A 16815-nucleotide genomic window follows, 5' to 3' on the forward strand; every position below is an offset into this window, starting at 1 on the left:
TTGTACATTTTAAATGGGAGAATTACATACTATACAATGTATGGTATGTGAGTTATATCTCAATAAGGTCGTTACCACCCTCTCCCAAACCCTCCAAAAAAATGTCCTTCCGGATGGCTCTCATCTCACACAGAATAAACCCAATGTCCTCACCACAGCAGGTCTGACCTTGTGTATTCTGTCTTCCACCTCTAATCCTTCTATTTTATGAACACGTCGCCTCCACTGTCCCTTTTGCTCACTCTGTTCCGGCTATACTGGCCTCCTTGCATGTTCTGCCCCAGGGCCTTTGCACTCACTGTTTCTTCTGCCTACAATACTCTTTCCCTGAAATTTCCCATGGCTCCTTCCCTCACCTCCTTCAGTCTCAGCTTAAATGTCACCTCCTCCAGCCAGGCCCTCCTGACCATCCATCTAGAATAGCAGTGCCATCTGCCAGGCTTCCTTCTGTCCTCATGTTTGTTTGTTTGTTTGTTTTTGCGGTACGCAGGCCTCTCACTGTTATGGCCTCTCCCGTTGCAGAGCACAGGCTCTGGATGCACAGGCTCAGCGGCCACGGCTCACGGGCCTAGCCGCTCTGCAATATGTGGGATCTTGCCGGACCGGGGCACGAACCCGTGTCCCCTGCATCGGCAGGCGGACTCTCAACCACTGCGCCACCAGGGAAGCCCTGTCCTCATTGTTTGATTTGCCTCCATTTGCCTCACTTTCTGACATACCAGACATGGACTTGCTTCTTTATGCATTGCCCCATCACCCTCAGGGGACTGAGCTCTCTGAGGGCAGGGGATTTGTTCTGCTCACTGCTGTATCCCCTGGTGCTAAAACAGTGACTGGCTCATAGTAGGTGCCCGAGAAACATTTGTTGAATGCACAAATAAGCAAACGCTCTCTGCATCCTTCCCTCTGTGAGCCTCAGGTCTGTGTGTCCAAAGGCCTCCTGGTCCTTTCCTGGGTGACCCCCAAGAGCTCACACTCACTCTAGTGGGTTGATGGTAGCCCCCAAAACATGTCCACATCCTGGAGCTTATGAGTGTGACTTTATTTGAAAAAAAATTACATCTTTGCAGATGTAATTAAGATAAAGACCTTGAGATGAGACCGTCCTCGATTATCTGGGTGGGCCCTAAATCCAATGACAAGTGTCCCTATAAGAGATAGAAAAGTAGAAGATGCAGACATAGAGGAAAGACCATGTGAAGATGCAGGCAGAGATTGGAGGGATGCAGCCACAAGCCAAGGAATGTCAGGGGCCACGAGAAGCTGGAAGAGATAAGGAAGCATCTTCCCCCAGAGCCTTCAGAGGGAACACGGCCCTGTTGACACCTGGATTTCAAATTTCTGGCCTCTAGAACTGAGACGGAATCAATTCCTCTTGTTCTAAGCCACCTAGTTTGTGGTCATTTGTTACAGCAGCCTTAGGAAGTTAAAACACTCTCCATGTTCTAATAACCTTGGCATATTCCTCCAACCTGCTCTTTCCCCATCTCAGAAAGGACCTTACCTCCCACCCCGTCACCCAGCCGAAGATCCAGGCCTCAGCCTGGGTGCCCCCCCGACACCCTCACCCCTCCAGGGTGGTCAGTCTCAAAGTCCTGTTAGTTTAGGCCACCAAGTTTGTGATAACTTGTTACAGCAGCAACAAGAAACGACTACACTGTTGGAGTGATTGTATCTAGAAGGGAATTCACCTCCCCAAGCCTCTGTGTCCCACATGGAAAATGACAATGATTATAGTCAGTGCTCACCGTTCACATCTATAAACATCTTTTCTCTCACAGGGCTTTGCACACAGCAGGCCCGTGATGTCTGTGCAGTGAAGGCATGCTTACTGATGCGAGGTACTACCCTAAACTGTCCCGGGATTAACTCATTTACTCCTCAAGCACACACCATGAGATTAAAAACCATAGTCAATTCACTTTCCAGATGAAGAAACAGAGGCAAGAGAGGTTAAGTGACTTACCCCAAGGTTGCATAGTGTGTATGTAGCTGAGCTGAGACACAACCTACCCCCTGCAGTTGGGAGACTGACGCGAAGCTGTGTCACATTAATGCAAGTGGACGGGAGGTGCCCAGCATTCTCAGCTCTGCCAAGGATGCCAGTCGTGGCTGCAGCCAGCGGCCATCACTCTGCTCTCGGTGGGCACGGGGGGAAGGGGCACAGCCCCTCCAGAGGGCACTAGAAACACATGCGGGGATTTCCCTGGTGGTCTAGTGGTTAGGACTCGGCGCTTTCACTGACATGGTGCTAGGTTCACTTCCTGGTTGGGGAACTAAGATCCCAGAAGCCACACGGTGCAGCCAGAAAGAAAAGAAAAGAAAAAAAAAGAAATATGCAGGAGTGTTTTCTGTTGTCACAAGTGCTGAGGGCCACTTGGTACTGGCACTTGGCAGATGGAGGTGGACAGTCTTACACAGTGAAGAATCTTCCTACCCCAAGTGCCAGTAGTGCCACTGCTGAGAACCACTGAACACTGGGCCCAGCGCCTGCACCTCCGGCCTAGTGGTTAAGAACAAGGATTCTGGAGCTGCCTGCCTGGGCTCAAAAGCAACCTGGTTCATCTGTAGACTCGCCACGTGACCTTGAACGAGTCTTGTAACCTTCTCTGAGCTCAGTGATCTCCTCTGGAAAATGGGGCTACTAACAGTCCCTTACTCATCATCTTGCGAGGATTAAGTAAGGCACTACATGTCAAGGCTTAGAACGGCGCCTGAGAGACATCGGTGTTGGCCTGGAACATCATTATTTTAGTAGCAAGCGCTCAGTGTCAAGATCCGTCACCGCTTCCAGTCCCAGCAGCCCTCTGTGGGCAGAAACGGGTGGGAAAGCATCTGCGCTCCCCCTCCCCCAACCTCAGCACGAGCAGTTCGTTGGGGTTGTTTTTTGTGTGTGTTTTTCTCTTCTTGACTGCCCTGCACGGCTTGTGGGATCATAGTTCCCCGACCAGGGATTGAACCCAGGACCCCTGCCATGAAAGCTCAGAGTCCTAACCACTGGACCACCAGGGAATTCTCACGAGGAGTGTTTGTTGACTGACTGCCTGATGCACTGATGGCAGGGAGTCCGGAGTTGCCCCTGGTTCCCAGGGAAGATAGGCAAGGGCTCAAAAGACACGAGGCCAGGCGGGGACCACAGGTTTACTGGGGGCTCCACGCACGCACTCATGGCATCACACGACAACGGCATGGTTACTCGGTACACGCAAAGTGGCCTCCACCCACAGCTGGGGCCCAGAGGCCGTGGGGGGCGGCCCTTTCCCTTGTGGCCCAGACCCGGCTGGGTGTCTTCCTCCGGGGCAGCTGAGGGACGGGGCTGCTGGGGTGGACCCCGGGCCTGGAAAGGGGAAGGGAGCAGGCTCGACAGGGGGCAGGACCGGGGGCGGGAGGGGCCGGCCCGCCCTCACTCCAGGGACTGCAGCATCAGCAGCTGTTTAAGCACCTTCGTCTGGCTGGTCTCTCGGATTTCGCCGGCCAGGAACATCTCGTCCACGACCGTGTAAACCTGAGTGAAGGGAGGGTGAGGGGAGACCCTGGTGTGAGAGGTGGGGAGACCCCCAGGATGCTGGTCTAAACCTTGGGGGCTGGGGGCTCTGATGCCCGAGGGCCAGGAAGCAGACCCCCGCAGAGGCACCGGGGCAGCTGCGGGGGTCCAGCCCACCCCCCTTCCCCCTCCTCCGGCCCCCTCCTCATCTCATCTTCACCAGGAGCCCACCTTGTAGAAGTTGAACACCAGGTCCAGTTCACAGACGTTGTGGAAATATTCATTTAAGACCTGGGAGAGGAAGACAGAGGTGGTGAGAGATGGGCAGGGAGAGAGAGACACACACACAGAGACAGGGACAGAGGGCATCAGAATGAGACGGCAACAAAAAGGCAGAGAGAAGCTGAGGAAAGGGGAGAGACAGAGACCAGAGGAAACATCGAGGAGGGCAGAAAAAGACAGTGGCCCTCCGCCCCCCGCCTCTAAGGGGAGGGCAAGGAGGGCCCGTGCATCCCAACAGAGGGGATGCAAGGGATGGCGCCCGCTCGCCTGCGCACCTCCACAAAGTTGTGGATGGCCTCCAGGTAGGCCAGGTTGTTGTCGTTGACATCCACACAGATGCAGAAGTAGAGGCCAGCATAGCGTCGGTAAATGATCTTGAAGTTCCGGAACTGCGGAGCAGAGAGGCAGATAGTCAGTGACAGGGTGTGCCCAGGACCCAGTGTGCTGGGCAGGGTGGAGCCAACGTATTCAGTCCTGCGTTCCACGTGTGGTCCCTGAGGCCCTGTTCTGTGTCTGGCCTTGTGCTGGGGACACAGTGGTCCTGGCCCTCCCTGCCTAGGGCTCACCGTCCAGTGGAGACAGATTCATCCTCAGTCATCCCCTGAGTGGGCAGGGCAAGACTGTGAGAGCCCCAAGGGGGCAGGCAGCTGACCCAGGATGGGGGTCCGGGAGGGCTTCCTGGAGGAGGGGGCATCTGGACTGAGATCTGGAGGATGAGTAGGAGTGAACGGGCAGGAGTGCTTTAGGCAGAGGGAACAGACTATGCAAAAGCCCAGAGCCCAGAGAGAGAGGCAGGGGTGTTCCACGGTGTCCATTCCCCGCTTTCTGTGGCTCCCTGTTGCCTCTGGAGAGAGTCAAACTCCTCAGCCTGGAACTAATCTACTCAATCATTCCACAAACACTGCCTGAGTACTTACTGTGTGGCAGGCTTTGTGCTGGGCAGTGCACACTCACCACCTGTAACCAAGACAATCTCAGCCTTGCCCTTAACTGAACCGTAATATAAATACAAATATTACTACCTTATCACATACACACAATCCACGAATAAATATGCGTGAACCAGGGACGCAGACTCTAATTTTATACGCATGTGTAAGTAGATAAAGTGATAGACACATAGAGATAGAATACTGGCTTGCAAAGTTCCATGTCTTTGGGCAAAATCTGAAAAAACCAGCCTGGCGTGTGTGCGTGTGTCGCCACCTGGTGGTGACTGCAAAAGCCAACACAAGTCCCTGATTTTTTTTTCTTTTTATTTAATAAATTTATTTTTATTTATATATATTTTTTTCACTGCGTTGGGTCTCCGTTGCTGCGCGCAGGCTTTCTCTAGTTGCGGCGAGTGGGGGCTGCTCTTTGTTGCAGAGTGTGGGCTTCTCATTATGCTTGGCTTCTCTTGTTGCGGAGCACGGGCTCTAGGTGCGTGGGCTTCAGTAGTTGCAGCAAATAGGCTCAGTAGTTGCAGCTCGCAGGCTCTAGAGGGCAGGCTCAGTAGTTGTGGCACACGGGCTTAGTTGCTCCATGGCATGTGGGATCTTCCTGGACGAGGGCTCAAACCCTTGTCCCCTGCATTGGCAGGTGGATTCCTAACCACTGCACCACCAGGGAAGTCCTCAAGTCCCTGATTTTTATTTATTTTTTTCCTACTGTATCCTTTTGTTAATTCCTATACTTTGAGTATGTTCTCTTAACTGTTTTTGGCCACGCTGCTCAGCTTGTGGGATCTTAGTTCCCTGACCAGGGATTGAACCTGCACCCTTGGCAGTGAAAGCGCACGCAGAGTCCTAACCACTGGACCGCCAGAGAATTCCCAGTATGTTTTCTAATATTATTACAGTAGTTCCTGCACATAATCCATGGATTAGTAAGACTATATCAAGAATAAACCTACCTAAGGAGGTAAAAGACCTGTAGTCAGAAAACTATAAGACACTGATGAAAGAAATCAAAGATGACACAAACAGATGGAGAGATATACCATGTTCCTGGACTAGAAGAATCAATACTGTGAAAATGACTGTACTACCCAAAGCAATCTACAGATTCAATGCAATCCCTATCAAATTACCAATGGCATTTTTCACAGAACTAGAACAAAAAAATCTTAACATTTGTATGGAGACACAAAAGACACTGAATAGCCAAAGCAATCTTAAGGAAAAAAAAACAGCGCTGGAGGAATCAGACTCCCTGACTTCAGAGTATACTACAAAGCTACAATAATAAAGACAGTATGGTACTGGCACTAAAACAAAAATATAGATCAATGGAACAGTGTAGAAAGCCCACACGTGTGCCACAACTACTGAGCCTGCGCTCTAGAGCCCGTAAGCCACAACTACTGAGCCCGCGTGCCTCAACTACTGAAGCCCACGCACCTAGAGCCCATGCTCTGCAACAACAGAAGCTACCGCAATGAGAAGACTGTGCACCGCAATGAAGAGTAGCCCCCACTCGCCACAACTAGAGAAAGCCCACGTGCAGCAACGAAGACCCAATGCAAAAAAAAAAAAGACACGTGCACCTCAATGTTCAGTGCAGCACTATTTACAATAGCCAGGTCATGGAAGCAACCTAAATTCCCATTGACGACAGACGAATGGATAAAGATGTGGTACACATATACAAAGGAATATTACTCAGCCATAAAAAGGAACGATATTGAGTCATTTGTAGAGACGTGGATGGACCTAGAGACTGTTGTACAGAGTGAAGTAAGTCAGAAAGAGAAAAACAAATATTGTATATTAACGCATATATGTGGAATCTAGAAAAATGGTACAGAGGAACCGGTTTGCAAGGCAGAAATAGAGACATAGACATAGAGAACAAACATATGGACACCAAGGGGGGAAAGGGGGTGGTGGTGGGATGAATTGGGAGATTGGAATTGACATATATACACTAATAGGTATAAAATAGATAACTAATGAGAACCTGCTGTATAGCACAGGGGACTCCACTTCGCTGAACAGTAGAAACTAAAACTAAAACAACTATACCCCCATTTTAAAAATAGTAATGAAAAAAATTAAAGAAAAAAGAGTATATCAGGGTGCTAACTCTTTTTTTTTTTTTTGCAGTACGCGGGCCTCTCACCGCTGTGGCCTCTCCCGCTGTGGAACACAGGCTCCAGACGCGCAGGCTCAGAGGCCATGGCTCACGGGCCCAGCCGCTCCGTGGCATGCGGGATCCTCCCGGACCGGGGCATGAACTTGCGTCCCCTGCATTAGCAGGTGGACTCCCAACTACTGCGCCACCAGGGAAGCCCCGTACTTTTTTTTTAAACTGATACAGATCCATGATCAAATGTTTGAAGGCCCCTGCTCTGGAGTTGAGGGTTCGAGACAGGAAGCCAAGGGGGCAGGAAAACTTGATCTGGAGAAGTTACCAACTGACTGTCATAGCTGGTGTGGCCCTGGCAGGATCTGACGCTGAGCATCACTCTTCTTTTCTTGAAATTCGCCCTTTCCTGCTATCATCCTCCTGGCTCTTTCCTGTCACCACTGTGTCACCAGCACTGCCCTGCACAGGGCTACATGCTGGAGTGGGCCTGGATTGGGAGCAACCTAAGATGGTCAGGCCCCCTTGTGACAGTTTCACCTGACCCGCCAGTCTTTCTGGCTACTCCTGTCTATTCGGGCCTCCCTGCCCCTCTCTGGGTCCCTCAGTTGCTGCCGTTTCTAGAACTCAGTGTGGGACCCACCCTGCGCCGGCAGCAGGATGCCCCGGGAAAGCGGGCATCCCTCGACGTCCCCGCTCCTCTCCCCTCATCCCCTCCTGGACATCTCAGCTGGGATGAGAACAGACACCTCAGGGCTGATCTTCACCTCAACCTGCTCTTTCCTGAGTCGGCCTCATCCGAGAAAGTGACAGCGCCCCCTACTGGTGGCTCCATTTTCTTTCACACACCTCATCCAATCTTTGGCCCTTCAGTTGGCTCTACCATCAAAACGCTTCTCAGCACCCCTACTGCTTCCATGCCAGTGCCAGTCACCAGTATCTCTCACCTGGACCTCAGAGGTCACCTCCTGAGTGGTCCCCCTGCTTCTGCTCTTGTCCCCTAGTGAGGGATCCCTAAAGCCTAAGTCAACCCATGTTGCTCCTCAGCTCAAAACCCCTCCGTGGCTCCCGTCTCACTCAGAGCAAGAGCCCAAGTCCTCACCATGGCCCACAACGCCCTGCGCCTTCTGCAATGATCTCATCTGCTCCCACCATCCTCCCTGGCTTACTCCACCTCAGATACACTGGCCTTCTTGCTATTCTAGGAATGCCCCCGTACATTCCTGCTGCCTCAGGGTCTTTGCACTTGCTGTTCCCTGGGCTTGAAATGTTCCTTTCTCAGATATCATCTCCTTCCACTCCTCAATTTCTTCAGGTCTGGGCTCAAATGGCCCCGCTTCAATGAAGACCTCCTGACCAAACCATCTAAACCTGCATTCCAGCCCCTGCTGTACACACCCCAGCAATTCCACCCCCCACAGCTGCTTCTTTTTTCTCCCTGACACCTATCACCACCCGATACACTGTATCTTTACTAACAGTCGCCCACCCACTAGAATGTCAGCTGTCAGCTCTCCAAGGGCAGGGACTGGGTCTGTTTTGTTCCCTGCTGTATCACCAGTGCCTAGAACAGTGCCTGGCACACAGCAGTCCCCTGATTAATATTTGTTGAATTCTACAGGACAATCAGCCTGGTCTCTTGAACAGGCTAATCTTCTGGGAATTAAAGCTGGAGGCATCTCAGTAAAGAGACCAAAGAGACATGGAAACCAAAAGCAACGCCAAGATCCTTGACTGGCTTTGGACAATCAGTTTTGATGATTTGGGGGGAAATTTAAGTCTTGATTGGGTATTAGAGTAATAGTAGTAAGGAAGTATGACTCATTTTATCAGGCCTGATGGTACTTTGGTCATGGAAGGAAGTGTCTTTATTTTCTGAGATGTATCCTGAAACATTTAGGGATGAAACGTCATGGTCTCTGTAACTTATATATTTTTTTTGGCTGAGCTGCATGGCTTATGGGATCTTAGTTCCCCAACCAGGGATTGAACCCAGGCCCTTGGCAGTGAGAGTGAGAAATCCTAACCACTGGATTGCCAGGGAATTCCCCCGTGATCTCTGTAACTTAATGGAAAACACTACAGCAAGGGATGGTTCATCATACCATTCCCTACGCTGTGTGTTTGAGCATTTTAAGTTTTTAAAAGGCACCAGAAAAAAAAAAGTTGTTCGGCCAAAAAAGGTAAAACAAAAATGCAGGACTTCCCTGGTGGCGCAGTGGTTAAGAACCTGCCTGCCAATGCAGGGGACATGGGTTCGAGCCCTGGTCCGGGAAGACCCCACATGCTGTGGAGCAACTAAGCCCGTGCGCCACAGCTACTGAGCCTGCACTCTAGAGCCCGCGAGCCACAGCTACTGAAGCCCACGTGCCTAGAGCCCGTGCTCCGCAACAAGAGAAGCCACCGCAATGAGAAGCCCGCGCACCGCAACGAAGAGTAGCCCCTGCTCGCCGCAACTAGAGAAAGCCCGCACAGCAACGGAGACCCAATGCAGCCAAAATTAGATAAATAAATAAATAAATTTATAAAAATAAAAACAAAAGCAAACTCTTAATACTATGAAATCTGGGTAGTTTGCAATCGACTTCTCTCCTGTTGTACTAACCTGTACGCCGGAAAAATTTCACACTAAAAAGTACCCCCCAGGGCTTCCGTGGTGGCGCAGTGGTTGAGAGTCCGCCTGCCGATGCAGGGGACATGGGTTCGTGCCCTGGACCGGGAAGATCCCACATGCCGCGGAGCGGCTGGGCCCGTGAGCCATGGCCGCTGAGTCTGCGCGTCCGGAGCCTGTGCTCCGCGATGGGAGAGGCCACAGCAGTGAGAGGCCCGCGTACCGTAAAAAAAATAAAATACCCCCCCAAAGGAAGGAAGACCGCAAGTATGTTGAATAAATGAATGCGGTAAGTAAGGAGGGTGTGAGGGGTTATTGCCATTAGAGGTTGGGCAGGAGGCTGGGAAGGAGGGGTCAAAAGGTAGCAAGGGAGTGGGGGGTGCATTTTGGCCGGGGGTGGGGGGGGGTAGTTTCCCGTCACCTCCACAAAGTTGGTGTGTTTGGCATCTCGGACAGTGACCACAGCGTGCACCTCCTCGATCAGCTTCTGCTTCTCATCGTCATCAAACTGCATGTACCACTTGGCCAGGCGCGTCTTGCCTGCCCGGTTCTGGATGAGGATGAAGCGGATCTGGGGGCAGCAGGAGGAGGAGGGAGTGAGAGGGGTGGGGAGGGCGGGCCAGTGCTGGGCGGCCCTGCCCAACAGCCCCACCCATCCCCACAGAGAAGACAGGGCCCACGTGTCCCTGCGGCCTGTCTTCCAAGGGTCTCAGCCACGCCCCAGAGCCCAGCCAGGTTGGCCTGGCCACACGCTCCTGTCCCAGGTCCCTCCAACACCCCCGTGATTTCTCTGGCCAACTCTGCAGTCATTTCTAGGGCACTAAGTCCCAGGCTCCACCAACTCTCGTCTCCCTGACCTTGGACAAAAGATCCGCCCCTCTAAGCCTCAGTTCCCCACCCCCCACCCCCACCACGGCAAAACAAGTTTCCATAGAAGACCCACTTTGTCAGGGTGTTCTGAAGGTTAAGTAAGTTTAGAAATTTAGTCTAGTAGCTGGCACTAGCAGGTTCGCTCGGTGTCGGCTACGATCATCATCAGTGATGGCTAGGAAATGTGTTTTTATGATTCTGAAAAGCCAGCTCAACTCTCATAGGGCTACTATGAACACTGAACAAGTTGATCCCGGAAGTGCTTTGTATAGTGCCTATTACATACGGAGTGCTCAATAAAATTAGCTATTATGACTGAGGCATTTGACCAAGTGGCTAAGAACACAGACTCCAGAGCCCGAATGAATCCTAGCACTGCTGGCTGTGTGTCTGCAGGCAAGTTACTTAACCTCTCCGGACCTCAGTTTCTCCGTCTGTATAATGGATATAACGAGAGTACCTCCCTCAGGAGACTGTTGCATGAGTTATTAAATATAAGAGGTATAATACAGTGACTAGTACATACTAAGTGTTATACAAATATTAGTTGTTAGTAATATTATAGTTCATCGGCATTTGACTTTGAGAAAACCATGGCCCAGGTTCACGTAGCTAAGAAGCCTGCCTTTGGGCTCAGTTCTGTTTGAGATGGGCATGCTTATGCCCGTTTTATAGATGAAGAAACTGAGGCTCAGAGAAAGGAAGGCTCACAGCCAGAAAGCAGAGCTGGGAGTCCAAAGGCTTTCCTCTGAGCCCCCTTACCCTCACCTGTGGGAGCCTCCACCCACTGGCAAGAGTCTGCTCTCTTTCCTAAGCCTCACTCTCCACACACTCCATCCCTCCTCCCCCAACCAATCAGGCTGCACAGAAAAAGGATATTACACTCTCCTTCCAAGAACCCCTTCTGCTGAACCAGGGAAAACCACTTCCTAGGGCAGGGGTCCTGGCAGGCAGGGAAAGGGCGTGGGGTGGGAGTTGGGGGGACCCACGCCACACAGCCACAGCCTGGGAGCAGAGCCAGAGATAGATGGGGTATCTAGGGAGGAGAGACATAAAAGCCAGTCTACACAGCTGAGGGAGAGCTCTGCCTCTTACTCCTAAGTTCCCTCACACACCTCTTCCTGTTTCTCCTCCCAATTAGAATCTCTCCACCTCAGGGAATCCACAATGAGAAGTCCCTTCCCTCCTGTATCCTCGCCCCTCTGATGTCCCCTCTTGATGCTCCCCAACCTTCTCTGTCTCCAAGCCCCCTACCCAGGAGCTGTTCCCTTTTGACTCCTGCTTTCTCCGTTTCAGTGCCCTCTGTCAGGTCGCCCCATCCCGATCCCCGGGGAGCAGTGACAAATCCAATGCCCAATCCTTGTTCCCAAAGCCCCATCCCCACCTCTCGCACTTCCATGCCTACTCCCTATTCTCCAAGACCCCTCCTCTTGCAAAGACCTACTCCATTGCTCCCCACTTGTTTCTAGCATTCATTCCCTACGCCAAGGCTTCTCCCTTTTATTGCACACTTTTCCTGACATTAAAGCCCCATTCCCTACAGTTGTCTACTTCCCGTCTCCAGGGTCCAGTCTCTTCCCCTCGAGATACCTCTCTCATCAGCAGTATCCGGCCCAGTTCCAACACCCCCTCCACCTGCAATGTCAGCTTCCTGCCTCTAGAGACCCCCTCTCTCCTATCACAATGTCTCCCATTCTTCAACTCTCCTGCCACGCTCCCAGAGTCCTCCTCTTAGGATGTCCCCTCCCCACCTCCAATTCCTTCTGCCCATCTCTGAGATCCTCCCTGATCTCTTGCCTCCCTGTTTCAAAACCCTCCAGCCACCTCCAGTGTCTCCCTCCCGCACAGCCCTCTCCGCTTGCCACCTGGTCTCCAAAGCTCCCTGGCCTCGAGAGCCCCTCCAGCGCTCAGAGCCACCTCCCGGTTCTCCCCTTCCCCGGCCTTCGATCGGCCCCAATCCCGAGAGCCCGCGCCCGGCCCAGACCATCGCACCGCAGCAGGGGTGGCTTGTCAGTATCCTACCGAGTCTCCAGTACCTGCACGTGGACCCACCCTTCCCCCGTCCCCAGCGTGGGCGCGCCCCCGTTACCATGGCGACCCCCGTCCGGACCCCAGCGGCCCAGGTCCCGCGGCTTCTGGGCGGCTCCGGCTCTGGCAGCTGCTGGGGACCGAAGGCTAGAGCGGACTTCCGGGAGACGAACTCGCCCGCCCTCTAGCGCACAGCCCGCTGGGAATTGTAGTCCGGAAAAAAATGGGTTCGCTTGTCTGGGAGGCAAGCCTGGGAAAAGAGCCGGTCTCGCTTCCCAGCATGCTGCGCGACTGTCCGTTTCCTACCGCACGGTTCGGACTCCAAATGCATGCTGGGAGCCGTGGGCGAATTGTAGTCCTCCGAGGACTACAATTCCCGATATGCTTGACGGCCAGCGAGGCGAGCGCTGCATCCTGGGAAATGTAGTTCCTCCAGCCTCCCTCCACCTCCCCGCGAAGGCGAAAAGGACAAGCTGGGAATAGTTGTTTTAAATAAGAAACTGCGTTGGGGGAGCTAGAAATGTAACTGTCTTTCCGTGTTCACCCAGTACTTTGTTTAAAATGTGTTGAGTGTTTTCTGTGGGAGACAGACAGTGGTTTCAGACCATGAATTTGGAAGTCAGAACTGTGTGCAAATCCTGCCATCGCATTTCCTAGTACTTTGGGCCAGCAATTTCACCCTTAACTCAATTTCTTCATCTGTAAAAGAGGGGTGATCAAGGGGTAACCTCAGTAGGGTTGTTGTAAAGCTTCGGTAAGTTTCCAAAGTACTTAGCACAGTGCTCAACACATGGTAAGTGCTCAATAAATATTAAAATCATGAATGTTCACTGTTAACATACATCAGGTAATAGGCGTCTTCTTACTTCCTATCCAGAGGTACACCTGCCTTCTTTCAGTTACCCAAACAGGCCAAGTGCTTTCCCACCTCAGTGCCTTTCCTTTGCGCTGTTCCCTGGAAATCCTTCCCCCATTTATTTGCTGGCTGACCTCTTCCTCTAGCTTAAACAGCACCTCCACAGTACTATATAGAGGACCCAACATACAAAAGTCCCCCTCTCCGACCCCTCAAATTCTCTAGGTCAGCAGTTAGTTTGATTTTTTTAAGCCTTTTTACGACTGTTAATGATTTATTTGGGGTGTGTGGGTCTGTTGTCTGGATCTCCCCTTAGGTCCCTGTTGAGAGCAGGGACCCTGTCTATTAACTGTATCTACATCACCTAGAACACGGTGGCACATAGTAAGCACTCAGTAAAGGTATTGATACTGAGGGGAGACTTGCCCTAATAAAAACAAACCATATCGTAGAACAATGTAAATTAAAAGTGTAGTATTGGCAGAAGAACCAACACATAGCTATTGAATAATTGCAGGGGCAAAAAGAGGTCAGAGATCATTTCCGTCTCTTGCACTGCTTTATCTCCAACAGCGTTGCAATGCAGGTAAGCAATGCGCCCAGGGTGAAAAATTTAAAAAGGCACTCACTCGGGACTTTCCTGGCCGTCCAGTGGTTAAGACTCCATGCTTCCAATGCAGGGGGTGTGGGTTCGATCCCTGGTCAGGGAACTAAGATCCCATATGCCGCAGGGCGCAGCCAAAATTTAAAAAAAGTTAAAAAGGCACTCACTTTAGGTGCTGACCCAGCCCTTGCAGGAGCCTGAAAGTGAGCACCTGGCTTGCCTCCCCTTGGTCCCAGCCCTGATCTCCAGTGCCCAGCTCAGTGCCTGGCACAAGTTTGGTGTTTGTTTGATAAACATCTGCTGAATGAATGAATTAATAGGTATCAAGAAAACAGACACGTGTAATGCTAAGTAAAAGAAGTCTTACACGAATGAATAGTTACTATGCGATTTGTTTGAATGACCATGAAGACTAAAATTGGTAAAACTAATCTATGATGTGAAAACAGGAACAGTGATTGTCTCTGTGGGCAGGGGGCTAGGAGGTAAGGATTATGTTGGATTTGGCTTAGTAGTATTCTATACTTTGAAAGAGGTTTTAGTTATATGGATGTAGATATACATCAAAAATCAACAAATGATACACAAGATTTGTGCATTTCACCTTACATAAAATTTACCTGAACAAAAATAGTCAGTAAATATTGAGCTCTATTTGATGATATGCATATTGGTTTGTTTTTTTGTCTTTTAGGGTTTTTTTTTGTTTTTGGCCGCGCCGTGCAGCATGCGGGATCTTAGTTCCCCAACCAGGGATCAAACCCGAGCCCCCTGCAGTGGAAGCGCGGATTCTTAACCACTGGACCACCAGGGGAGTACCTGAAATTAACTTTAAAATGTATCAGAAAAGTAAGTTAGATTAGTGGATTGATTAAAGGATAGAGAGGTGAAAAGAAAAGAAACAAAATTATAGAATCTAGATGCTGAGTATATGGGCATTCACTGTGTAAAACTTTCCAACTTTATGTTTGGAAATTGTCATAATAAAATAAAGAAAAAAAGAAAAGAAAACAGACACTGTCCCCACCCCGACGTCATTCATGGTCTAGCAGGGGAAATAGACTTAAATGATATATGCAAATAAATAACAAATTACTGAGCAAATAACAATAAATATTTCTTATCTCACACAGCTTCTATGGATCGGGAATTTGGGAGCAGCTTACCTGGGTGATTCTGGTTTGGTGTCTCTCATGAGGTTGCAGTCAAGATGTCAGCTTGGGGACTTCTCTGGTGGTGCAGTGGTTAAGACTCCATGCTCCCAATGCAGGGGGCCCGGGTTCGACCCCTGGTCAGAGAACTAGATCCCACACGCATGCTGCAACTAAGAGTTCACATGCCACAACTAAGGAGCCCACCTCCCGCAACTAAGACCCTGTGCAACCAAATAACTAATTTTTTTTTTTAAAAGATGTCAGCTGGGAATGCAGTCATTTGAAGGCTCAGTCGACTGGACCTGAAGGATCTCCCTCCCAGGGGCTCACTCATGGCGTTGGCTGATTAACGCTGGCTGTTGGCAGGAGGTCTCAGTTCCTCGCAGGTGGCCCCCTCCACAAGGACACATGAGCGTTTTCCCCCAGAATGAATGATCCAAGAAAGGGCAAGGCCAGAAGCTGCAATATGTTTTATGACCTGGCCTCAAAGTCACACCCTGTTATTTCCACATTATCTTATTGGTACCCGGAACTGCCCTATCCAAGGTAGGAGGGGATCTGAATACCAGGTGAGAATCAGCGGGGTCCGTCTTGGAGACCTGGCTACCACAGTTGCTTAAAGCAGAGGCACCTAGCCTAGCTGAGGAGTTAGGGACAGAGCTAGGCAGAGTGTCCAAGCAGGGAAGAGACCTTGTTTCTGCTGTCAAGAATCTCATGGCCTGGGTGGTTTGGAGTCTGAGTCTGTCTATATCTATGGAATATAGATATAGACAGAAAGGACTAGTCCCAGCACTTCTTCTTTACTACAGAACCTGGAAAGACCCTTTCCTTTGAGGTGTCATTTCAACATGCTTGTCATAGGGAAAAATTGGAAAGACACAAAATATGCATTGATAGGGGAAAAATCAGCTAGTTCATATGCAGTCACATAACAAAATGTGTGCATTCAGGCAACTATATAGAGAAGTCTGGAAGAAAACACATTTCTCAAAAGGCGAGGGGATGGGGTTGGGTTGTCCAAGGAGACTGCATCTTATCTGGTGTATTTTAAAATTTTGTAAGCACAAGAAATTCATGTATTATTGGTAATAGAATAATGAAAAGAATACATAACACAATTGAAAGTGGGCAAAAGATTTGAACAGCATTTCACAAAAGATGCTATTCAAATGGCTCATGTATATATGAAATGATACTCAACCTCATTAATCAATGGGATAAGACAAATTAAGACCACAACTGGATACCACTACACAGCCATTAGCATGGCCAAAGTTAAAAAGATGGACAATATCAAGTGTTTGGGAAAACGTGGAGCAGCTGAAATTCTTCTACATGTCTCTGGGGATGTAAATAGGTGCATCCGCTTTGGGAAACTGGTTGAAGTACACATGCACACCCTGTGACCAGCAATTTCACTCTCGTGTACATATCTAGCAGGAATGAGTACAAATATTTACCAAAAGACATGTTCTAGACTGTTCATAGCAGCGCTGTTCATTATAACTAAAAGTGGAAACTCCCCAGATGCTCACCAACAATAGAATGTAAAAATACATCGTGGATTCTTCACACAGTAGAATACTACACAGCACTGAGAATGAACAATCTCCATTTACACAAAGTAACGTGGATAAATCCAACAAACTATGTTGACCAAAAGAGACCACTTAATTCCGTTTATGTAAAGAATTAAAACAGGCAAAACTAAAACTAAAATAAGCATAGAAATCAGGATAGGGGGTCTTCTTGTAGGGGGAAGAGGAGTGACTGGAAGGGGACGGGGTTGGGGGGCTTCTCAGAGATTGGTCACATTCTGTTTTTTTATCTGGGTGCTGGTTACAAGGGCGTGTTCTCTTG

At 50.1% G+C, this 16815-nt stretch overlaps 1 protein-coding gene across 1 annotated transcript; it reads right to left on the reverse strand.

Annotated features, from left to right (window-relative positions):
- Positions 1 to 3122: 3122 nt before the first annotated feature.
- On the reverse strand, positions 3123 to 12544 carry AP2S1 (adaptor related protein complex 2 subunit sigma 1). Its single transcript, XM_027079952.1, has 5 exons — positions 12403 to 12544; positions 9865 to 10014; positions 4042 to 4155; positions 3716 to 3775; positions 3123 to 3505 (listed from the first exon to the last, which is right to left on the reverse strand). Exons 1-5 carry the CDS (start codon positions 12403 to 12405, stop codon positions 3404 to 3406), a joined length of 429 nt encoding a protein of 142 aa, XP_026935753.1. The 5' UTR covers positions 12406 to 12544; the 3' UTR covers positions 3123 to 3403.
- Between the last annotated feature and the right edge of the window lie 4271 nt (positions 12545 to 16815).

This window comes from Aethalodelphis obliquidens, unplaced genomic scaffold, assembly GCF_003676395.1.
Source record: "Aethalodelphis obliquidens isolate GAN/ISIS:26980383/991018 unplaced genomic scaffold, ASM367639v1 scaffold43, whole genome shotgun sequence".
Lineage (NCBI taxonomy): Eukaryota > Metazoa > Chordata > Mammalia > Artiodactyla > Delphinidae > Aethalodelphis > Aethalodelphis obliquidens.